General features: G+C 41.6%; 1 protein-coding gene across 2 annotated transcripts; it reads right to left on the bottom strand.

Moving 5' to 3' along the window:
• Positions 1-473: 473 nt before the first annotated feature.
• On the bottom strand, positions 474-16075 carry LAMP2 (lysosomal associated membrane protein 2). Of its 2 annotated transcripts, none has more exons than XM_037408055.1 (9): positions 15939-16075; positions 14975-15093; positions 14219-14432; positions 13429-13590; positions 12438-12655; positions 11789-11908; positions 11448-11526; positions 10423-10590; positions 474-2935 (listed from the first exon to the last, which is right to left on the bottom strand). In XM_037408055.1, the coding sequence occupies exons 1-9, from the start codon at positions 16003-16005 to the stop codon at positions 2793-2795; spliced, it is 1290 nt and encodes a 429-aa protein (XP_037263952.1). In that variant the 5' UTR covers positions 16006-16075; the 3' UTR covers positions 474-2792. The 2 variants fall into 2 exon arrangements, with proteins under 2 accessions (XP_037263952.1, XP_037263953.1); XM_037408056.1 differs by lacking the exon at positions 474-2935 and adding an exon at positions 6820-9210 and having other exon boundaries at positions 15939-16073.
• Between the last annotated feature and the right edge of the window lie 8083 nt (positions 16076-24158).

Genomic DNA, 24158 nt, shown 5'->3' with positions numbered 1-24158 from the left:
GGCAACGCAATCACTCTGCCTGCACAGCCCACCTGAAAGGGCACAGAAACCGGCTTCTGCCAAGAAAGAAGCTGCTGTGGTAGCGGCTCTTCCTTTGACATCAGAAATAAGTTAAACCCACAAACATTTCCCCACCTGCCGATTGCTTTAGCTCTTTTAAACCCAAACCCTTCATGCTTCAGGCCATGGAATTAACAGCTCTCCAGCTTGCAACAGGACAAAACTTTGCTTACTGCTATTCCCTACCTGCCTAGTGGAAGGATGCATAAAGCAGCCAGTCCCTTAACAGATGCCGGACCCACGCTTTGATCCAATCAACAAAGATAGATAAACTAATTCAGATATAACTGCATGAACAGCTTAGAAGCAGAAGTTTCCTTTTTCCCACCAACATCCAGATCCAGGCACGCTGACAATCCCGTTGGAAAAGCTCTCAGAAATGGCATGCATGTCTACTTACACTAAAACAAAGCTTTATAAACACTGTAGTTTATTTTCCATACACATATTCTACTTTCAGCATATTTGTACAGTCATTTCAATACCTGGAGAATTGTATACACCACTTCATGCTACAACAACCTTAAAGTGCCGGTTCAATTTTTGACTTCTATTGAAGCCCAAAATATTACTTTATATGTATATATAAAATATATCTACATATGTGTGGATCTAGGAAATTACCACAATTTACTAAAATAACCTAGCAAAAGTGATGCAAAATACTTTGATCTGCAATCTGAGCATGAAACCGTAGATGGAATCCATCTGCTGGCAGCAGAGAAAAGCAGCACACTAACAAGCACGTGCTTGTTACTGAGAAGCTGCCAGTCTCAAAAAAATTCTCCATCTTCCACTCCGGCTGGGAGAGCAAGTAATGCGAGAGCAAAGGTACAACACAAAAGACCAAGACAACCAGAACCAGAGCACAAAGTCAGACTCAGCAGCATTAAGTTACACTCCTAGAAGTAGACAACTTGGTTCAAGAGGCCATTTGTGGTACAAAAATCAGTTCTGTCAGATTCAGGTAAAGCTTGTCTTTGGTCACAGTGAGGACAAGAATAACTGAACATACAGGTATTTCTCAAACATCAAAACTAACTCTTTAGCAATCTCCCTTCCCTGCATATATAGCTATTGTGAGTTACTTAAACATCAGTGTTGACCATCTCCTTTGTGTATGTGAATTATTGAAGGTGCTTTCCCTACAACATAGATACAGGCTCAATGCACAAAGATTAAATATTACAGCAGCTTTCGTAAACACCTGCTGCAGAGGACAGTAACTCCATGTCCATCAGTAGCCCTCTGCAGACCTGGCAGCTCTTGAGCCATCCCTCAGCCGGAACGCAGGGTTTACTAGCTGCAGAAGGCTTTTACCAAGATGGACCGAAGAGGCTGGAAGAGCAAGAGGCTTCTTTCACCCTACCAACATGAACCTGATGGGAATGAAGCAGCACACAACCACAAACAACTAGCTTCTGTTTTGGTACAGTTTAGATAGGGAACTTCGAATTGCAAAAGGTATGGCATTAACAACAAAGAAAGCATCTTCAAACAAGCCAGGTGCTCTTACTCCTTTGGAAGTCACTTTCTTCACTACATATAGATAAATATTAGTTTCTGCTTTACGATCAGCATTCCTCATGCCAGAAATTTCGTGCTCTTACCCTATTCAACTGTTGTTTGAGAGAGAGCAATAATTAGATTAAAAGCAGATTAATCCTATCAAAACAGACTGGGTTTCTATCTCCACTTGCATGCCTAGATGACAGCTTTTCGGTGCTCCCTGTCAGCCCATGAAAGCTGGACAAAGGAACGGCAGGGATCTCTGAACAATCTGTGTTCTTAGGCGGTCTTTAAGCCTCACGTGGCTGAGTAGCAACTCGCTGTGTAGCTCCTTTATGCGCACACAACCAAAGCTGAGACAAATGGCAGCCAGCGAAATTCCAGCCTCCCGCCCTCATTCCACAGTTGAGCTCAGAACAAGAGGGAAAACACAGTCAAGAAAATAGCACAGGACACATTTCCTTCAGTGGACTGTTGGCTTTTCTTAGTGGAAGTTCTCCAGGACTGAGCCTTAACTTGGTGAATGAAGACAGTAAAGACATCGTGCTTTTGCAAGGCTATTTAACATCTGTTAGCAGTCAACTTCTCCATACTGATGTTAAATGAATTAATTTGCTAGAAGAATCAGATGTTCTTCTCATACTACGTTAGTATTAAAGAGATCAGGTACTACCTTTACATTCAGAAGGAAGAGGAAATTCAGACCAATTCATAAGAACAAGCTGCTAATGAAAAAAAGACGACAGCCACATGCCAAGTTCCCCACAGAAGTCTGTTAAGAGCTTGGTATTCATTTTCCCATAGCATGTACAAGTCCCTTCTGACATAGCATTCACACCTTTAATTATGGTTCTGGCTTCAGCAGTATCCAAGATAAGCTGTATGCAACTAGAAGTTTTCTCGTGTAAAAAGATGAAACAGAAATAAAAAGTTTCACAGATTTTTTCTTTAGTCAAGCACACATTTCTCATGTGGACACGCATCAACCCTACTCAATTCTATGGTCCTCAGAACACTTCCTTCAAAATCGTACAGTAGTTTCAAGTAATTCTGCAACTCATCTTCAGACTTATGGCACATTGTTCTGTCATTAAGTAGTTTTTTGTTGGTTTTTTTAATAAAGAAACTATTAATTAATTTTTCTTATTTTCAAAGGGGCAAATCAGGGAATCTGGGAAAAGGAGAAAAGCAGGGAAGGTGGCAACAGAGATAGAATTAAGAGATTATACAGACTGATAGCCAGTACGACTTTTTCTTCTTCCAATGATATAAGATATAAAGACAAGAATGATAAGGAAGCCAAGTGCCATGCCCACTGCGATGGGAATAAGAAAGTTCAGGTCAGAATCAGCAAAGCACTCTTCAGCTGCAGAAAGAAGAAAAACAAAAAAAAAAGCAAGGGAGAATAAATTAGTAAAGGAAATCCAGCATTAGAAACCAAAGCAAGCAAGGAGCAAACAGACATTTTTGAGAACTTATGCTGTACTGGATACAATAATGCATCTACAGTAAAATCAGAATTGAGTGAAGAACTGATAGAAAGATAGACATATATAGCACACACATCACTTGTATCGGTAACGCACTACTTCCAATTTGTATGTTTAATTCCATCTTCCTCTAGCGAGCAGTCCACTGATCAGGAACTGAGGACACAACAGCAGCCTGAACAGGCATTTGCTGCTCACAGCTCAGTTACAGAAGTGTAGCAGCACAGGCAGACAGACCATATATTACTACTTTTCCAAGTGACTTCCCAAACCCTGGTCACCAGCACTTCTCTAGGTTCTAGGTACAAAGTAACAGACAGCAAACCAAAGCAGAAACCTACTCAACACTACAAGAGACATATGCTGAAAGCACCAAACGGAAAACACTGAAAGGCTCTCTCTTGATTGAAAATAAAGCTGCCCACCCAAAAACACAAGGGAAGGGTTATCAGTTTCAGCTGACAACTATGCAGACCTTACTGAAATCAACATAGGAGAAAAAGAGACAGCTGTAATGCTGCAGTGGTTTTAGATGCACAGGTTGTAAAACACAAAGAACTCCTTGCTGATACAAACATGCAAGGATTAGCAAGCCACACTGGGACCTGACTTCAAACTCTGACACAGAGGCAGGGCTTGGCATTCTTCTCATCTGTAGAGAGGGCAGAGCTCCACTGGTGTGGTGCTGAGACAAGATGTTTAGCAAGATATGACACAGCGTCTGTGTACTGCTTCAGCACGGTAAGGGTGCTTGACTTACATGCCTTTAATAAAGCAGAGCTCCTTATAAAACTTTTTGCTTTAGTTTATATTAGAGCGGAGTAAGGGTCATGCACACAATCCAATGCTTTAGCAAAAGTTAGCAGCTATTAACAAGTATTTAAACCACATCAGCCTCTGTCAGCCTTAGTTAGGGAGAATTTACTAGCTCAATTTAGCTCTCTACAGCCCAGTACACCCCCCCCCCCCCCCCGAAGGCTATACAAAACCTTCAGCCAAGGGGAAAGACAACACCACACGGTTTGGCACCCACAATCTGAAGGCACCTACTGCCACGCAGAGTAACACTTGGGAGGAAAAGACAAGAGGAAAGGAAATACAGACCTTATACAACGAGCTATTTCAAACTATTCTGACTACTGAAAAGGCATTTAAACATCTTAAAAAGATAACTGCATTTGATGTTTAATCATCTTTGTTCACCAAAGATCAACATACACAATTTAACTACTGCATGCTGGATAATGGGTCATTAACACTAAACAGGATCGAATCTGCTCAGGATGAAAGGTGCCCAGCAGGCAGTGACAAATGCCCTTTCTCTTCTTCAAAGGAAGGAGATTGCTGCAAAACACATCACACTGCTTCACTGTTACAAGGAATTCCCAGGATAAAAAAGGTTTAGTTTCACACCAGGGACATTTCATCCTTTACCTCTCTCCAGTTTGCTGCCGTTGCTGCACGCATCTATGCATGCGCTGTTACTGTACAATGGTTAGATGCCTCAGAGAAGTGTCTTCACATGCAGAACCTCGTAGCGGTACATCATGACAAGCAGACTCCACGCTCAGGCCAGGAGGAATAGCTTTGTCAATGTTATTTGGTTGAATGCGTCTCCATTCAAAATTAAAAAACAATCTTGGCCCCCAGCATTTGTAGCCTCAGTATAAAAGCTAGCTTTCCTTTTAATTCCAATCATGAGATGCAACTGATAGCCCCATTATTTTTTTTATTGGTACGTGCTATACAATAGAGAACACTGTGGTAAATTTAAAATAAATAGATTTTAAAAAAGGTGTTCATTGGCTGGAAAAGCTTCTTTTGAGGAGTACTAGCATGGCATCTTTACGCTACAAGATCAGAAATCTTGGTATCTTAGAGCATAATTTTAATATTTAGTAAACTGTATATAAGGCACAGTCAACAGTAATCAAAACAAACCACAGTCTAGGATAGATCATATACATTAACACTCAACATCCACAAGTGCACACAAGTTAATGCTAATTTCACAAAACAGAACGAAACTATTTTCACTCACATAATGCCACTGCACCTCTTTACTATTCTGAAATTTAAAGTGTAGTATTTTAGAAGAACTGGAATTAATTCATCAACAGAATATGTTCTAGTTCATAGTCAAAGTTGTTAGTTTATGTTTGAACCTATGACAACACACTCTGCATCATTTGCTTAACCAGGCTTGTTTTTAACAAACTTTTGCCTGACTCAGCAAACAAGCAGCCCTTTGAGTCCAATTTTTTAAAAAACAGACTTAAACTTGCTCATTTTAAAACTATTCCTACCCAATATTACAGCATTTCTTGTAACCAACACAGCAAGCACTAGGACAAATCATCTTCCCAAAGCTGCTCCTACTGCTACGGGTACAATGAAGTTGTCTACCTCTGGGCTGCAATCTTCAGCTGAACAGAAAAAGGGCAAGTCTGAAATAGAAATGTATTTAAGTAGAAGTATTTAACACTATGATCTCCCTCCAATTGCTTAAAAGTTATGCCTTTCCCCAGCAGGGCATCATTCAGTCATCCGCAAAACCCTGACCCCTCTTTCCCCTCCCCAAAATACAATAGCAATAGCTCCCCTTCCCAAACATCGTAACTAACAGACTCACAGCTCCAGGATGCACTTTCTGGAAAAGCACGTCTCTGCCTATTACTGTAGATTTAACATTACTGTACACCACAAAGTCCAGTCTTCCAGTGTCTAGATATTGCAAGTCTCCAGAACAGCCAACAATATAGACAGACAAACAAGACAATTACAGTAAAAACAGTAATGCTTTGACATAAACACCCCCCCCCCCAGTCTTTACACTTACTACAGGACAACAGCAACTCCTGCTTGTTCAAAGTTTTGTCACACTCTTACAGACTGACTTGTACTAACAATTTGACAGAATTTGATGCCTGCAATCCCATTGTAGTTTAATTTTACTTTAGACAGATTTACATCCTTAGGAACCCCACTGTTGAACTCTTTAAGAAGAGCCTACAAAAATATTTGTGTGTTTCTTCACATTAAAAAAGCTTCAGCTGACACTTCAGCAAGGTGCTAACGTTACTTTGACTTTGTGTAGCAGATAAGAAGGGAGCTTTAACAGTGATTATATAAGCAGCTCAGGCTAGACTCAAGAAGATGATATCTGATTAGACTGCATCTTTTTCCTCTTGTCCTATGACCAGAGTTCACAGGAAGAGGTATGGTAAAGGGAAGAGCAGTGCCTCTCGATACAGACAAGTAGTATATAGTAGTACTGTTACCAGAAGAACTGGCAGCACAGACAGCATCAGAGCTTCTACCATAAAGGATGAAGCTACTAACCAATTCCCAGAAGACTCCCTAAACACTTCTGTTGAATGTAGAGACGTATTTCTTTTTCCAAGATAACTGCTAGAAGACACTGAACCGTTCACAGCTGTACACCCATTTCAAATGACTAGCAAAATCAATCAAAAACACCTGGTCTGGAGGGAACTACAACTGACAAAAACCTTTACAAGCAAATTTCTAATGATGAACCAGATGTACAGTGTCTCCATTAGTTCCCAAGCTGTCTTCTGCTAGTGGATTGTACCCAAGCACAATTCACAATATGCTACAAAACAAAGCATTAAGACAGAGGACTCTTTGAGGAGTGCCTTCACCAGCTGTGTAACAGGATCTCAGATATAGACTGATTCAAAGTTGACCTTACTCATTTAGCTTATTTTTTTTAAAAAAAAAAAGACAGTACAAGATGTCTGTTTTCAAATTAGTTAAAAAAAAATGTGAACAGGTTTCCTTAAGAAATAGAACAATCTTTATTATTTAGAGCACATATTGAACAGGTTGACAGTTCCCTACGGTGCAATACATACAGGTAAACTAGTGGTTTTATAACAACAGGCAATCAGGTGAAACTTGAGATTATTGTTTGGTTTTTTTTAAACCAGTTATCTGCACATCAGTCTAGGAGTACTTTAATCTCTTAGCCAATATACTTGTAAATGAAGATTAAGTAGCAGGTTTTTCCAAAGATACTTCCAGTACTGTTGAATTTTGGGAACAGTTTGCACTTATCTTCTATATTGTCACTTAGAAACTGCACAGCAAAACTTTGCATGGTCAGATGAATCCAGCATGGTAACTACTCCTTAACAGAAATGCAAGTGTAACTGGTGCCACTGAACATCAGTCACAGAAGTGCTAAAAATTTATCTGAACTTCTGCATTTGAGCTACAGTAATACCAAAGTCGTTAGATCCATTTTTTTTTATTTTTGTTTAATTAAAATGGTAAGTCTTGAAGCCTGTTTCAGGATTAAACTTAAAGTAGTTCCCAACTTTCATTAAAATGAATTTCAGTAACTGATGCAAAATTCAAGCTGTAGACTACAAGCTATAGTAAGCATTATCCACCCATACTTGCTTCCTTGGCTAGTGTCAAGAGAAAACTGTTTTTACAAAAAAAATTACTGAAAGTATTTTATGATTTGTATACAAACATGCCACAGACATCTCTACAACCCTAGAAAACACTAATAAAACACTAAACCAGCTTTGATGCAGAGTAAACTCATTCTAAAAGGGGGAAACAATGTTATGTTCATTAAATAACTAGTTTAGGCAGCTCATGTTATGACATATGCAAAAAAAGCCACACTTACCTAAAAGTCTAAAAGACTTTTTTTTTTTTCCATGCAGTAAAAACTATGTATTACAGCACAAGGAGGCCAGAAAAAAGTAGTGCAGCAAAGGTTAAGTCTCTACAGAGCTGCAGTTTAAGAACAGTCCGGTCGCACTGCACTTAAGCTAGTTATCCTTTCCATACAGCAAGGAAAAACAGGTGTTATGGGTCCATCTCAGACTCATTTGGCTTTTGCATTCTTAACATTAATAAATGCTACACAGCAAACAATCAAACATAAAGTACATTAATCATTCAGAATGGCAGGCAGTTATAATGTGAATTTTGATCAGCAGAGAACCATCCAAGATGGAAGATTTAAAGACAGCTCAAGCTGCAACAACAGATACTGGCTCATTAAACAAAAGCATTTTTTTAAACAATGGTCATTCAAAGCAACAAGACAGACTAGTTCTGTGCAGAGTAGGATATAAAGTTAAGTGCACTTTAAAGTTCTGGAATATTTAGAAAGGTTATTCCCTTTAAACTGATGCCAGCAAAAAAGCTTGCATTAATTTAGCAGAACACTACCTCAGTTGAGTATTTTAGATGATTGCCAAGGTATAGTAAGCAATGAAGAATTCAGTGCCTAACAGTAAATTCTTTTTTTGAAAGCATTTGAAAACGGCACTGAAGTCTTCCTCTGTATCTACCATTTGGCAAGTACAGGTTACCCATTTTGTTTGTACAGTCAGGGTATATGAATGATTTCTGAAACGACACTGAGGCAGGAGTAAACTACTCAAACTCTGTCAAAGCTAAGTAACTTACTGCTGCCACTTCAAAAGCTCATTTAATCACCAGCCTGAAGTTCAATTCTATGAAAAACAAAGTTGTTACTGGGCATTGTACAATCCTTGTTAAATACTATACAAGTCAACATAGTGACTAACACTGCCAGCTTAACCCACAATTATGACAACAACTAAGGAACGCAGAGGAGAGAAGCAAGTACAAATTCTGTGCTATTCTGGGAGTTGCCCAATGCACATCAGTTTAGAATGTGTTCTTGTTTCAGGCTATGATTTTTAAAATGCAGAAATAATTCCTTAACACTTAAGGGTTTTTGCAAGATAAAATCCTTAGCCTAGCAATTTATCCAGTATTTGACATCTTCAAAACAGCTATGAAACCCACGTTGTCTTCTCAGAGCAGGAAAACTAAAAACGTAGCGCTGCTTCATTTGAGATAAACATTCTCTCTTTGTTTCTCAACTCCAATTACCTGCGGCTAGTAATTACTCCTAGGTATTGCGTCTTTTGGGGACTTCAGAACTTGCACTTGCTTTGTTTAAAGTGAAATCAGAACAGGAATCACATTTAGATTCACAAAGTTTGATATCCAGCATAGCTTTTTCTTCTGCCAATTACATAAGCAACCACTATAATGGCTATCAAGCCAGCAAGTGCAGCACCAACTACAATTGGGATTAGAATGCTGTCATCATCCAGCGAACACTCCTGGGCTGTAGATGAGAAAAAGGTTGCAACAAGGAATAAATAAAGACAGAATACTTGCCAAGTGTGCTATAAAAATCTGTTTCCCTTAGTACCAGGGTGTTCAAAAATCAAGTTTTATTACATCTTTAAGAGAGAAAGAACTGCAGAGGTCTCATGTGTAAGTCTAGCACATATTAAGCATTATAATCACTTGGAACATTTGATAAACTAGAATAAGCTAATGGTGTACAAATTTTCAGGTGTGCAAGATCTGTACTAGACAAAGGAGCAGGCATTCTGCTTTTAAGACAGAACAAGGCTTATCTATTTCATATTTAAGGCAAGTCTGGTGCTTTTATTCATTAAAAATAAAGTGACCTAGATTTGGTAACAAGAATAGGCTATAATTAGAAGGAAGCTAGCTGCAAATTGAACACCACAGTTAAATGGGACCCTAACTCTTTAGAATGTATTGTGATAAACACCGTTTACCCTGCATACATTTGGGGACTTCTCTCTGCCTACAAAAAGCTGTTTCAAAACCTGCACCCGATCTACTTGCCTGCAGATTAGCCTAGTCTGGTAAGACTGCTAAAAGTATTATCGGTAAGTACAAAGACCAGGTTACACTAAAGATTAAGAGAGGGGTCATTTAAGCTATTCCAGTTTTCCCCAGAGAAGGCCAGGACAATGCAGCAAACAAACATTTTTAGAATCTTTCTTTACTTCTGGATATTCAAGACTGCTTCTGAAGGAAGCTTGGCCAGTTCATGCCTCCCCCCCCCCCGCCCAACACTCCTGTTCCTTTGACTGTCAGGAAAAAAGAAACAAGCCATCTAACTGTATTACCAAAGTACACTTCTGCTGAAGTTTTGTCCCATTTTCTTATACATTTGAGCTACAATAAGCTGTATGTCAAAATGGTATTAGATAACTTCTAATTTATTCTGCAAGGTAATGCTTATTATGTTCCTTTTCAGTGTCTCTAGCTCCTTCAAGTTTTATGAAGGAGAATCAGCATACCTAGCAGACATTTTTTGAAGTGAAAACAAAGCTTTCCTTAACTTTAAAGTCAGTCTCTGAACTTCTCTTCATTCCATGTGTTAAAAAACAAAACAAAAAACAATGGAACAAGAGCTTCAAAAATAAAGTGCTTGTGCCCAACACTGATGCTTTTCAGCACGTAAGAATTTTGCTAGCATTGCAAGAATTAAGAAAAAAAAAAGAAGAACTCTTACCTGTAGAGAACTTATTTGCCTTCACAAGGAATGGCTGAATCCATAGATTAAAAGTATGTATTTGAATATCATCACTAATTTCAAGAGTTTGCTCTTTCCGGCACATGTAAGAACTACCAAGGAAAGCATCCCACTTGCTGAAATTGTTGTTATCTGCACTTGAAATGACTAAAGAAAGGAGGAAAAAAAAAATAAGGAAACTTGCATGCCCGCTTTGAATGCAAGAGAGTTGCTAATACAATCATAAGACTAAAGAGCTGAATCTAGAGGGGCCAACTTTTCTTTCATCACTGACTGCTCTGAAAAACCAGGTAGTCTGAAGTGTGATTTATCTGTTTAACCAGAAGTCATGCCCTGAAGTTACACAGTACTTAGCAGTAACCTATGCTTCATGTAGACATGACATTAGGCTTTCCTTGTAGCTCCACTCATCCCAACATCACAGAGTTACAAGGACTTTAGCTTTAGTAGCCTTTTAACTGCAGCAGCCATGACAAGCAACTTACAGCATACTTTTTTCCAAGTCAAAAGCATAGGGCTTTCTTTGTTTGGGGTTTTTTGTTTGTTTGTTTTTCTGGGGGGTTTGTTTGTTGGGGTTTTTTTAGTTTTTGAAGGACTGGTCTCTTTTCCCAGTGAGAGTTAAGTAGAAACGGTTGGAAGATAGAGCAGCATCTTCAGTCAAAAAGACAATAGCTGGTTTAAGAAAAACAAAAAGCTCCAGAGTTGGTACAACTGTATTTCACACCTCAAAAATTATGTTACTGAAAACAGTTATAAGGAAACCCTCTTAATTTATAGGGACCCCATTAACAGAATTTTCAGGAAAAGAGAATGAACCCACACTGCTATTTAAAGTAACTCTTATGGCCTTTTCTGCTTATTACTTTTTTCCCTAATTTCAAAGACTTAAAGTAGGAAGTAACAGTAAGCATTAATAGCATTGGGGGGGCGGGGATGGAGTATTTGATAAGTACAGACATTGAGTAAAAGCTTATGCTTGTGTTAAGATAGATACTATTTCTTACCAGAACCATTCAGACGGTTGAGCAGCGTAACATTCACCTCTTTCAGATAAAATTTTGGTACACCTGCACTTGTATTTTTCTGTTTAAGAAGCAAGAACCAACTGTCAGTGTGCAATTCTGCATTTTTAACTTTAAGAACACGTGCTTTACAAAGGGTAACACAGTCTTACATGTTCTACTTTAACCCAATTCTCTGTTTGCCCTGAGGTGGCCTGCTAGCCAGTTCCACATCCTACATGGGAACAGCCTACCACCAGCAAGTGACAGAAGGATTTTACTATGAGCAATCATGCAGTGCTGTTAAAGTAGAAACTTGGTTGAAACTAAAAGAAGTTACTTACAACAACAAATGTAAAACTAATCAATGTGCTATTTCCATCATTCAATTTCAGCATCGCCGTTGTGTTACCACATGTACCATCTGCGCTAGTTGTCTTTGGATTGACGTTGATCAGGACAGGCTGAAATACAGACATATATCAAAGATGTTCAGCTGCCATTAGGAATACAGAGTTTCAGTCCGCAGCAGTCTTAGGCTAGAAGAGCTTGTCATGAAGATTACAGCAGGAAGACTGAGCCTGGCTACTACTGAACCAAGGCTACTTAAGTTTACATGCTGGTAATACTGAAGCACACAGATTGCCCAGTGAAGTTTTGTTTTGTTGACTTAACACAACAGGCTACCTTCGGCTCCCTCTGTGGGGAAAGACAGGATCTGCAGGGACCAACAGCCTTTAAGAGCAAAGAAAGTTCCAGGCTTCCAATGATGCTAGAGGTACTCCCAGTAACAAGTTATGCTGAATCCACATCAGGTTTTGAAGCTAAATATTACACCACAAAACTATTCTGATGTCAGAGAGGTGCTATGTACAATACTTAAAGCAGTTCTGGACAGCCAGCAGCGTACAAAGCAAATACCCTGCACTCTGACTTCATACCAAATAACTACAACAACCTTTCTACTCTTGTAAAACAGAAGAAGAGAAGTACCTTGTCATGGGAAACATTCAGCTGCAGACCCACAGTAGCCAGAAGACAAGTTTTATTTCCACTTTTAAGAGAATAGTTTCCTGTGTCTGGATTCTCCACAGGTTTGGGAGCAGTGGTTGGAGCAGGTGACAAAGTGGTGGTAGATGCAGTAGTTACATTGGCAACAGTAGGTGGAACAGTAGGTGCAGAAGTAGGTGTATCAGCAGGACATCTAGACTCTGAAAAGATATTTTAACCACCATTTCAGTGCTGAGATTTTATTAAAGTCTTACAACTCAGAGGTCAGTTCAATACAGACACCAATTCCTCTGCTGAAATCCAGGCTCCCTGGGAGTCTGCTAATCACCAAGTCAGAAGTCTCAAACTTAACGCTATGGCACAGTATTCCAAACAATTTACAGCTATCAGTTATTCTCAGAAATTCTGTAATGCCCACCGTTTCAAATCCATGTAGTATATGCAGTACTACTTACCTCTGAACACAGAGGTGAAACACACAGACAAAGACAGCTAAGTAGTCATAAAAGTATGATATGTATTTGCCATAGACAAAGTCAGCAGCCCTATTACACCATTTGTAGAAAAGTAACATGCTCATCTCTTTTGAGCAGTTGAGCTGTGAGGTGAGACAACAGGCTCTGGACTATTTAAATGAAAAAGCAAAGGCTACCACTGAAAATGGAAGGCAGTCAGTTAAAAACCTTGAAGCTCACAGCAACAGCAGCTCTGAAGTGCTTATTTTTAATACCCCAATTACTGGAATACACTAGATTACCACCTTGGCATGGGAACAATCTCTATTACTATATACTACTAAATCTGTTGTACTAATCTACTTTTCCAGGAACAAGGAAAGACATACTAAAGGATATTTACATGAATACGATTCAACACAGCACATCTTGGAACTGGTAGTTTTTTTACTATGGCACTTTGCCCCCTGCACTAGGATGTGATATAAAAAAGTTCATTCACAAATCAAAATGCTCACCTTTTTCACCGATTGTGCCATTCTGAATAAAAGCCTGCACGGTAACATTCCAGAAAATCTGCGTTACGTTTTCTGCTTCAAAAGACTCAATACTATGACACACGAAGACATTATTCAATTGAACTGGACTCATAGTATCCTTTACAACAATAGTAACTGGTCCTGCAAAAAAGTACAACTATTTTAATACCTTATGAACTACAAGAACATTTATAGGTAGTGTTCTGTTTTATATAATTCCCTAAGACAAAGATAAAGAGATAATTAAGTTTAACAATCCTAACCTTTCTTGATTGTTTTACCTGTGTGTCCTGACCTGAAGTGCTAAGTAGTGCAGAGAAGTAATCAAGCTTCCAGAACCAGACAAGCCATTATAAACATGACCCCTTTTACTTAAGTTTTTATTTAAGGAAAAAAATTTTCCTATTATTAATAAGTATTAGTACATGGAATGCCTAACGCTGTATTGCTTTGCTGGGTGAAAGGTCACATCGTGCAAACTAAAATGAATCTTCCATATGCCTGTGGTCTACTAGCAGCACCTCACTGATCAGTGCTGTTCAGTTAATCCTCCCCTTTCACTCCACTTAAAGAAATTATACATTCAGTGAAGCCAACCAGTCTGCATTCTTATCCAGTAGGCAGGTATGATTAACAATAGGCTGTACATAGCACAAAAGACATTATATAAATTAGTCCTAACTTTGAAAGTCAACCAAAGTCAGGTATACAAAAACTAAAGCTTGTGGCCATAACTGCTTTATAACTAGTATTCTGCATTGCACATTACCTTTTCTTTTAGCATCAGGAAATACAGCAGTATCATTGGTGTTGTAGGTAAACGTGATGAAGTCCCCCTGGTAAGTTTCATTGGTTTTTGTAAAGTTAATGCTCCAAGAGTGACCTTCGCCAAACTGTACTGCCAGAAGTGCGGCATGTGTGTCATTGCCACAGACGCTTCCATTGTGTGTCACACTGGATGACAAATTCAAGGTTGTGTTTTTCTAGGAAAAAAAAAATAACTTGAAATGTTTTCACAGATAGCAGTCCTTCCCCATGACAACATTATAAACCTGCTGGAGTTAGAAGCTCGCACAAGATCAGTGAGATTATTTTAGGTTATTCTACAAAATTATGAAAAAGTCTCCCTGACACCTGACTTAGAAAAGAATCATATCACATTCAAGACAAAAGTACAAATCTAACTGAGCTGTAAGCCTCGACCATGCTGAGCTGCAATTTACATTCACTATTTGGGCTAAGAACATTACTACACTGATACACAAAACCCATCAAGTTTGACAGGTATACCATTTAAGTAAGTGCAACAGGGCACTTTCAGTTATTTGTACTATTAATTGAGAACTTTTGCTTTGTTTTAAAAAGAATATGTAGGAATAAACTTAATAACAAACTTGAAAAAAAAAAGTAGTAAAACCCCAAACACCTTAGGTAAAAGACCCAAACACCAAGTAAAAGAGCATACTTAAAACTTGTACACAGGACAAAATACAGTTGTCAACAAAAGTTGACTCCAAATACTTACATAATCACTACTGTTTGTTTCGTATTTTATGAAGAAACTCATCATCCATCTTGCATACAGGCACGTAGCATTAGAGGCATCCTTTATATCTACTTCCACTGCATAGGACTGGAGAAAACCTAGAAGGTATGATCATTAGCTATTGAGACACTGCTTTCACTTTATTTTCTAGAACCACTCAAGAGGACCTCATTACAAAGCAGAAAATTATTTCAGGACTGAATTCAATTTGCCATACACTGAAAGAATAGCTAGGCTTCTAAATAGCATTATAACTAGAACGTCAGCTTTATGATGACAAAGCGAAGAGCATGAACACAACCCTTGAACGAAGTGCTGCTTGTGGGCCAGAGCCTTCCTATTTGTTTCACCATGGTACAGTTCTAGTCGGCCTCTAAGGAATGAGCCTGGGGTGCCCTCACCGTGTATCCTCCATTTCTGGCCCCAAAGGAGGGATCGTTACATCCCCCTGACATTTTTGGGAAGGTTTCTATCGCTGTGGGATACGTAACTCGCTGACACTCGGACAGAGGCGTTCCCCCACCGCCCGTTTTGCGGTGCAGCGCTGAGGGCCGGCCCCCGCGGCTCCCGGCTGGCCAGGCCACCCCCGGTGAAACACCACCAGGCCCCGCCGGTCAAACACACGCGTCCGCCGCCCGGCTCGCGGCTCGGCCCGGCCTCCCCAACAACAGGGCCCCGCCAGGCCGCCGTGGCGCACCCCGGCCCCCGCTGCCCCCCGGGGGTGACAGCGCGGCGTGAGGCGGCCCAGTCCCCACTGCAGGACCGACCCCGGGGAGTCGCCGCTGAGCTGAGGCGCCGCCGGGCCCGTGCCGGGCCCATAGCCCCCCCGCCACCGCGTCACATGTGCGACGGAGCGGGAGGGGCGGCCCGCGCCCGCGGGGACACCTGCCCCCCCCCACCCCCTACCTCCCACAGCCCCGGGGGCGGCCGCCGCCCCGCTCACCGGAGCTGCCGAGCAGCAGCAGGAAGAGGAGAGCGGAGAAGGCAGCGGAGGGGGAGCGCGGCCCCATCCTGCCGGCGGCGGGCGGCGGCGGGCAGCGAGCGGCGGGGGCGAGCTGGCTCGGCGGGGCCCTGGCCACCGGTCATGTGACGGGAGGGGCGGGGCCGCCCGCGCGCGCCAATCGCCGCGCCGCGCCTCTCGATTCGATGGCTCGCGGACGGGGCGCTCGCCGCCCGCCGCCTCGGGCGGGCCCAGCCGGCTCGTGGGGGCGGCCCCGGGCCTGCGCTGCCGCCGGGGGAGTCTGCGGGCAGTCTGGGCTAGCCCCGCGGGGGCTGCTGGCGGCCGGGAGAGCTGAGGGGAGGTGCGCCTTCCCAGAAGTTTAATATAGGGCCTGTCGTTGAAAAAAAAAATAAAGAATTAAGGTACTTTCGCTGTTTACGATTAAAAAAAAGGGTCTATATTACCTCAGGATTGGCAGCGCGCTGCCGTGCCGGGTCAGGAGCTGGGCAGGCCCTGTCCTGGGGGACTGGCGCTGTCCTGAGGGAATGGCCCTGACCTGAGGGAATGGCCCTGACCTGAGGGGCCGGTCCTGTCCTGAGGGAACGGCCCTGTCCCGGGTCGCACTGCGCCCGACCTGGCCCAGCCACCCCTAGCATCCCCCCATGCCCGGGGCCGGGCAGCGGTGCCCCCAGGCTGTGCCCCCGGCCAGGCAGCAGCCTGCCGGTAACAGCTCTGCGGTGGGACCAGGGCCTCTGCAGTGGTGGTGGATCAGTGTGGAATAGGGCGCAGAAGGAATAGGGGGGATAACAGCTGCTGGGTGCGAACGGGGGAGAAAAGAGCCAGCGGCGTGCAGGGGGGGAGAAGACCCGAGTGGACAAGAAGCCTGGTGGATCTGAGACTGGAAGGATGGGTGTTGTATTGCAGCCTGTGGAGTATTGACTGGGGGCACAGGGTGGGGAGATAGGTTGGCTTGGCAAAGAAAGGGGAGATAGAAGAAGACATTGGGGCTGGGGGACAGCAAGACAAATGGCAGGCAGGTGCTCAGCTGCCCGAGGAGACCAGCACTCTAGACTTGGGGAGGAAGGGCTGTCCTGGAGTAACATGCTCCCATTTCTGATGCCGTGGGAGAACTGCAAATAGTATTTTGAACACTCAGGCACTAAGAGACATGCCCAATCATGGGGGAAGAAAGTGAAAGCTCTTGAGGAAGACAGTAGAACACATTGACCTGATAGAGCGAGACAGTGGGAGCATAGACAGTGTTGCTAGGAAAGCAGTTATAAAGTCTTGAGGAAGTTGAAATAATGCCGTTTGTGATTAAATGTCAGTTGAATACTCTCAGCTGTATACTTGCAATACAGTACTTTTCCAAAAAGTATCACTAAACCAAACCTGGTGAGTCAGGACCACCACAGAAACCAGTGCATCATACACATGGGGGTTCCACGCGCAAACACTTGCGTGGTCAGACACATTCGCCGCTTCTTTGCATTTCTTCTTGTGCTTAATAACTGTGTTACATACCTGCTATTAGTTAGAATTAATTAACCACATTTGATTAGGAATATAGAGTTATAAGAAATACTTTAGTGGAATTTGTGTTTGCATAGCAACTGACAGCTACTATGAAATCCTCTGTACAGCCCGTACCAAGGGTCAGAATCACCTAGTAGGAATGTTTAGAACTTAGATAACAGTTTTGTGATTGAATGCATGATTGGATACAGTATCTACATGTAACCTAGGAGATGTCAAAATGTAGAATTAATGGGAACTGGGGAGAGTCGAATGAAGCAACTCGTAGTTACCTGCCAAGAAACAGTGAATGTAGGTAAAAGGTAATTCCGGCAGTGGCTATCGTGACCACTCATGTACTGCCTACCTGAATAATACCCCAGACCCATTTCTAGACCTTTCTAACCTTTACTGTGCAGAATCGGATATGGGAGGGGAGTATGTTAATGATTTTTGGGAAATACTATGAATACTTAATGAATATGTATGAGTAAGTCCTATATAAGGTGTATGATTTTGAAACTTGGTGTGCGTTGATCGTGAGAGGACTCACTTGCGCACCCAGCCGTTAATAAAGAAGTGTCTGCTTATCTGCCTCACATTGGTGTTGATAAGTTCATTATTCCGAGATTTCGGTAACAACTGCACCTAGAATTGTCTTATCATGCATATTACATACCAGCACATGCATTTGTCTAAGCATCATTGCATGTGAATATCGAAATTCAATACTTTCAAAATACTTAGAATAACTTTTTTATTTAGCCTTTGGGTTTCATTTACTGAAAATTTGTCTGAAGAAATAAACTTTATATTTAATAACTGAGCCAGCACTTGCTGTAGGCTGCGTGGGAGTATCCAGTAACAGCAGCACAGACAAAACCACAAATTCTGAAAGCAGCAAGTCTTCCGTCTTTCTCAGCTCCACTGCAAAGAATGGGGCATTTCAGAGGCTGGGGAGAGTCCTGCTGCTGCGGCTTTTACATTTCCTCAGGCTTCACCGGTTTAGTGCAAAGTCCTGTTTTGAAAAAGTGATCTCTCAGGAAATTAGGACCAATTACATTAAGAGGATTTGACTGTTTGGAGAGAAACATTGAATTAGGCTTTAATTATTCAGAGGAGGAGCAAATGATTGGTATGTTCCAGGCAGTGTGTGTGGTGGAACGTCACCTTTTGTATCAGCTGGAACATTTACTTCAGGACACGTACCTTTTTGTGTAAACATCGGTATGTTCAAACACCCCCTTGCTCTCAGTGAAGGACCCTGAATATTTTGATGTCTTGCTTGCCCATGGGAAATAGACTGTAAAATGACTAGATGTTCTGCAGACATAAACAGAAGACTGATTATGTTGTTTCCTTTATGCCAATTTACTGAAGCTCAAAAAGAAATCAAATGGTAGCTATCATAACAAACAAATCTGTTTAATAACACAGAATAAATGTAGCAACTGGTGTGGGATTAAAAGTACAGTATAGTTTATATAATTTAGTGTAATGAAAAAGACATTGTTTTGCACCAGAAATAATAATGATTAATATCAGAATACAGATTATTCTCTTGATTTTGTTTGTACCTGCTGGCTTTGCCCTCCCTGTGTCTCCTTCCGCGGGCACTTCGTGGTATTATATCTTTTAAACATAATCTTAGCAGGTGCACTTTTTATTCAGAGGCTTGCTTCTTCCATGCTGTGTCAGTCAAGATAAATGAGAGGACAGTTCCTAGAAGCTATGGAAAACCGATACATAGGCTAATCCTGCTTTCAGTTGAGTCAATGCCAAACTGGCTATAGGAGTAGTTTAGCAGAAAGATGAAGTTGTATAAATTCAGAGACTGTGAACTGGTGGTTTATTTTTATTGTCACAGAATATCACAGGAGAGACTGATGTGCCAGTGACGTGTATATCAAGGTTGACCCTAGCGACAATGCGGGCAGCAATAAGGCAGCCACAAAGGCTGCCCAAAGGATTTCTGTCCTTGCCTGGAGCCTTGGGGAAACCAGAGGGTGAAATTCTACCTGCAGGGAGTTGGTACCGGTGCCTCGCATTCATGTACAGGATGAAGTCTGCCCAGGAAGCCCACCTGCTCCAGCCATCTGAATGGGTTAAAAGGCTGTTAAAAACAATGTGCTCTTGTATTAGCACAGTGATAGTCTGCTCTTGCCCAGCCAAATGACAGAAGCTTGGTTTTGGCACTATTCTCCCTAAACAGATTTTTTGGGCAGTTCCCAAAGCCTATCTCCTGTTTGTAGCCCTGGAGGGAGCAAGATGAAACTCCATTCCTCTCTTGTTTAACAATTCCTCCAGCTTTCCTTAGGGAAAAAAAAAAATTTAAGTGGCTGGGGGTCAGATGTTGTCCGATTCCCCTTAAATTCTATGGAAAGCTATTATATTCAGTACTTGTAGGATTCAAGCTCTAACAAATACCCACTGTATCCTATTTATCAGACTTCAGTAACATAAGATCAAACTCATATAATCAGCTGTTTTCCTTTAACGATGGAAGTGTGAATGATTGTTACCAGGATGCAAAGAAAATGCCTTACCTTTTTGCTTACTACAGATAAATGATTTTGCATTTGCCATGATTTTGGGAGTCACTGATGGATGACAAATTGATCCTGTTTTCTAAGACATTCCTTTTGTTTATTGCTGGATGTGAAAATGAGGACTGTAATGTTTCTGTAGGCATTACATTTTTACTGTGTGGTATACTTAGTCTGATGTTATTAATTTTAGGAAGATATTTACACATACTGAGAACAAATATGCAACACCTTATGATTTCTTTTTAAAATTTTGGTTCATCAAGGAATATAAATTCATGCCTAATTTCAAATGTATAGGCTGTTCTGTGATGTTTGTTCACACCATATCTTTGCTGTCTAGCATATAGGTAATCCTTTGTGAATCCTTTAGCAGTTTTGACTGGTTAGATATATCTGTAATCAAACTTCTCTTCACCCTGGGACTTGTAAAAATTGGTGAATGTGTGTGATCAGAAGAAAAGTTTAAGTGTTTAATGAAGCACTAATATTCCTGATCTCTGGTGCAGAAGAGTACAGTGATAAAAAGAAAGAGATAATACCTAGGACATGCAGTAATCACTACTTTGTTCTAATGTATTTTTATTCATTCTTTTAGATGTCTTTTTTAAAAAACAGAGTATTTTCTGTATGTTTTCCAGGGGCAAGATTACAGCAGAACCAATTATTCCTTTCCAAGAGGATTTGGTACCATTTCACACATGAAGGATGGAAAGAGGGAGAGATTAACGCTAGCTGGAGAGGTCACGGATTCACTTGGCAGAGGGGGATGAATCACAGGGACCTTCTTGGGACTGTGCCAGCAACTGAGAGTTACAGGTATTCGCCAAAGTTTTCCTTTTCGTGCAGCCCTAGTTTGCAGCCTGGGGAATAAGGATTTGCTGTGATCCAGACACCATAACAAAGACCATACATTGTCAGTATAGCGTGACATCTGCAGTGCTTCAGCTGTGTATGCTTGCCTGCTCAGTGGTGGAAAAGGGATGACTGCCTATAGCTCTGCTGTGCTGTTTTTGAAAAAAATAGCTTATTATCTAAAACACGTGAAAGCTGTGGTTTGCTACTGCTCTGAGCAGATGGCAGTGTTTCTGAGCTGTTGGGTTTCTGGAGGAGGTGGTAGTAGGAAACCAAACCATTAAATGCTGCTGCAGGAAACTGCTGAGTCAAGACTGGGGCAATCACGTGAAATGCCAAAAAAAGAAACCTTGGTGGGGAGGTGAAAAGATCAGAGAGCAGCAGACAGCTGCAAAACTTCGTGCAAGAGCACTCTGAAATCTCATGTTGTGACACAGCTGGAAAAACACATTCCTGGCTTAGCAGGAAGAAGCAAAGGCACAGGCAACAGTATTTCATCACAAGCCTGTTATACAAACATAACTTACAGACGTGCAACTTGGTTTAATCATACTCCGGCTGCTTGGGTGGGTGAAAGCGAGGCAGGGGCTGGGCTTTGCTGTGGTGCTGGTACAGCAGAGGCTCCTTTCCTGTCCCACCGCAGGCATCCTCAGTGCTGCGGGATGCAGAGTGGGGTGATGCCATTAATGCAGGGGCACCCAGTTGTGCTCAGTATTTCCAGCTGCTGCTGGATGTCATGTGTACTAGAGCACTTGGCAGCTGGGTTAACATGTGGCAGCAGATGAGATTTATGCATTTTGTGGGTCATGCCAAACAAGTTCTAGATGTAGATCTGCTCAACATGAAAAAAACTTGTTGGACTGACAACTCAACATATTTTTTGGGCTTGTAACAGCAACATAGAAAAATGTCAGTACTCTCAATTTTGTTTTTATTGACATACATTACTAACTTGCTGGAGATATATCTGTCAGCTTCAGGGCAGGAATTATTTTGTGAAAATGGCTTTGCAGACAAGGCACCTCCCACTTCCAACTCTTATGAAAGATGTGTTGACTGTAACTTTTTCTGAGAAATTTCAGCAGGGAAGGAAGTTAGATCTGAAATACAGGTTGGAAGAAAGACTATGTATTATACAGTCATTTTCATAGCTGGATATTTTAACTGCAGGACTTCAGTGCAGGATCCCTTGTGACCTAGAGTAACGTTACATTCCTTTTACAGAGAGCACATCAGGGTAGACGATATATTTAATTATCCAACAGTTCCCAGCTCTGTCAGAGGCAGGAAACCAGGTCTGGCAAACCCTCAGCTAGCAAAACCTGTGCACTGCATTGTCCTGAGCAACAAAACTCTTGCAGGGAACAATCTCTCTCCACTTTGAGGTTGTGTGTCTGCATTGTGCTTTTGGAGCTAGGATTTGAAGCAGCAGCTGCTGCCGTAGGAATAAAAAGGAAGAAGCTGAAGGGATACGCAGGTGGTGCCCAGTTCTGCAAGCAGCAGAATCATAGCCTTTTGGTTGCAGAACCCGTTCTTCGGAGGAGTGACTTGACCTACTCCCTGGCTGCAGCCTACAAGCAAGATTTACCTGCGTGGTGACAAAGTTCCAGCTCACCTCTGCAGAGGCTGTATTTTTTGTAATCTTTGTTCCCACCTCATCCTTGAAAGCTGTACCTCCTCCCTGGCATGCACCCGGCAAAACTTGGTCTGCACAGTGTCTTGCCCAGCTTTTAGTGGCAATTAGTAGCCTTGCTTTGAGCCTCAAACTAGCATCAACTAAAAAACTTCCTTGATATAAAGGCCTGCTTTTGAAAAAGTACCTGTTTTTTTTTAACCATGATAACAAATTGTTCTCAGATATGCTTCAAGCTTCAGAGACTGCACAAGGGTAAAACAGAACATGCATCACGGTAACTTTGTATGAGGTCTGTTCACATATCAAGTGAAAATCTTGCCAATAATCCAGCGCTGATACTTCATGCTGTATTAAAACTGCTTACCAATCCAAACAGTAAAAAAGAAATCAATTCCATATAAACTTAGATGCAATTTACTTGCATGCTAGACCCTGTCCATTTGCAAAGTTCTAGTGACTAAGCTTTGCTAAAGCAGCACTGCAACCCTTGAGCCCTGCAGCGGCCTGGGCATTATCGGTCTGATGCCTGACCCTCAGCTTTAATGCAATCAAGGCACGTAATCTAAAATGGTAGAACTACAGGAAAAAACAGTTACTGCAACTTCCTTATTACTGAAAATATTATCAGATAGAGCAGAACTTCTAGACTTATACTTTTTTTAGAAAGACAGAATTTCATAGCAAAAGCAAGTTAAGATTACTTAGGCCTTTTAACACATAAGTGACATCCCTGTTTTCCTCCAGCTCTAAAATACAGCTGTTTCTAGTTGACAAACAATCAATTGTTTTAAGGAGTAACCTAAAGAAATATCATCAATGTTCTAGAAGACGTATGGTTAACTATATTTTCCCTGAACAGTCTCCTTTACCATTAGCAGCTTTGCATTTAGCAGCTAAAGCCTTAGGCTGCAAGAGCCGCCCAAGCGTAAGCTTTTTGATACAAGTAATGCTGCCAACAAAGAACTCCCTGAATCCAGCAGATCCAAGCAGAGCGAAGAAGTTCAGGACCAAGGAGACATTTCCAAGAGAATGCAGGAACCAGAAGGCGGCCAGCCCAGCGACAGCCAAACCCAGTAAGGAATCAGGAGACCACTGACAACACTTATGTTATTGGACCTGGGGGCTGGGTGGTGGTGGCATGGGTGTAACTGAGAGGTGACTGGGGTAGGGGTCCCTCGCCGGAGGCACCCAGCTCAGGCTGTAACCCAGGAATTAATAAAAGACTAATTGGAAACCTTCACTTGAGCTTGGCATTCTCAGCAGGATCCTCCAGTCAGACCCTGCTATGGTGGCTGGCACCCATAAATCTGTAACATGCAATAAAAGCAGCATTTGCTGGATGTGAATTATTTTTCTTAAGCTTAAGGGGTTTATCTATGGTGCTGCACAATGTCTTACTGATTTTAGAAAATTAACTTCCAAAGTTATTTTTTTTCATTTATATCCTAATGCTTATCTCCCATAACTAGTGGCAAGGCAACTTACGAGTCATTTTAAAGATGACCTTGTATTGAGAAGCAGGTAGTTAACCAGAAGAAAAATCTGCTCCATTGTAGGCTGACCATCCATTGTTCCTCCTTCCCAGTTAAATCCGTATTTTACAGGATACGCTCTGCACAAAGTCCAGCCTCTCAACCCCTCAAGTAAGTTTTGAGGTGTTCATTTTCTAAA

The sequence above is a fragment of the Falco rusticolus genome, chromosome 14 (assembly GCF_015220075.1).
Source record: "Falco rusticolus isolate bFalRus1 chromosome 14, bFalRus1.pri, whole genome shotgun sequence".
Taxonomy (NCBI): Eukaryota; Metazoa; Chordata; class Aves; order Falconiformes; family Falconidae; genus Falco; species Falco rusticolus.
Note: the sequence above shows the minus strand (reverse complement) of the source record. Positions and strands in the feature narration are given on the sequence as shown.

What these genes read in the sequence shown, in the direction of transcription:
- LAMP2 (XM_037408055.1), bottom strand. Translation starts at nt 16,005, where the DNA reads ATGGGGCCGCGCTCCCCCTCCGCTGCCTTCTCCGCTCTCCTCTTCCTG. An exon ending in CAACCGTCTGAATGGTTCTG is followed by an intron (nt 10,591 to 11,447) that starts GTAAGAAATAGT and finishes TCCTTTCTTTAG; the next exon opens with TCATTTCAAGTGCAGATAAC. An exon ending in GGCAAATAAGTTCTCTACAG is followed by an intron (nt 2,936 to 10,422) that starts GTAAGAGTTCTT and finishes TTCTTTCTGCAG; the next exon opens with CTGAAGAGTGCTTTGCTGAT.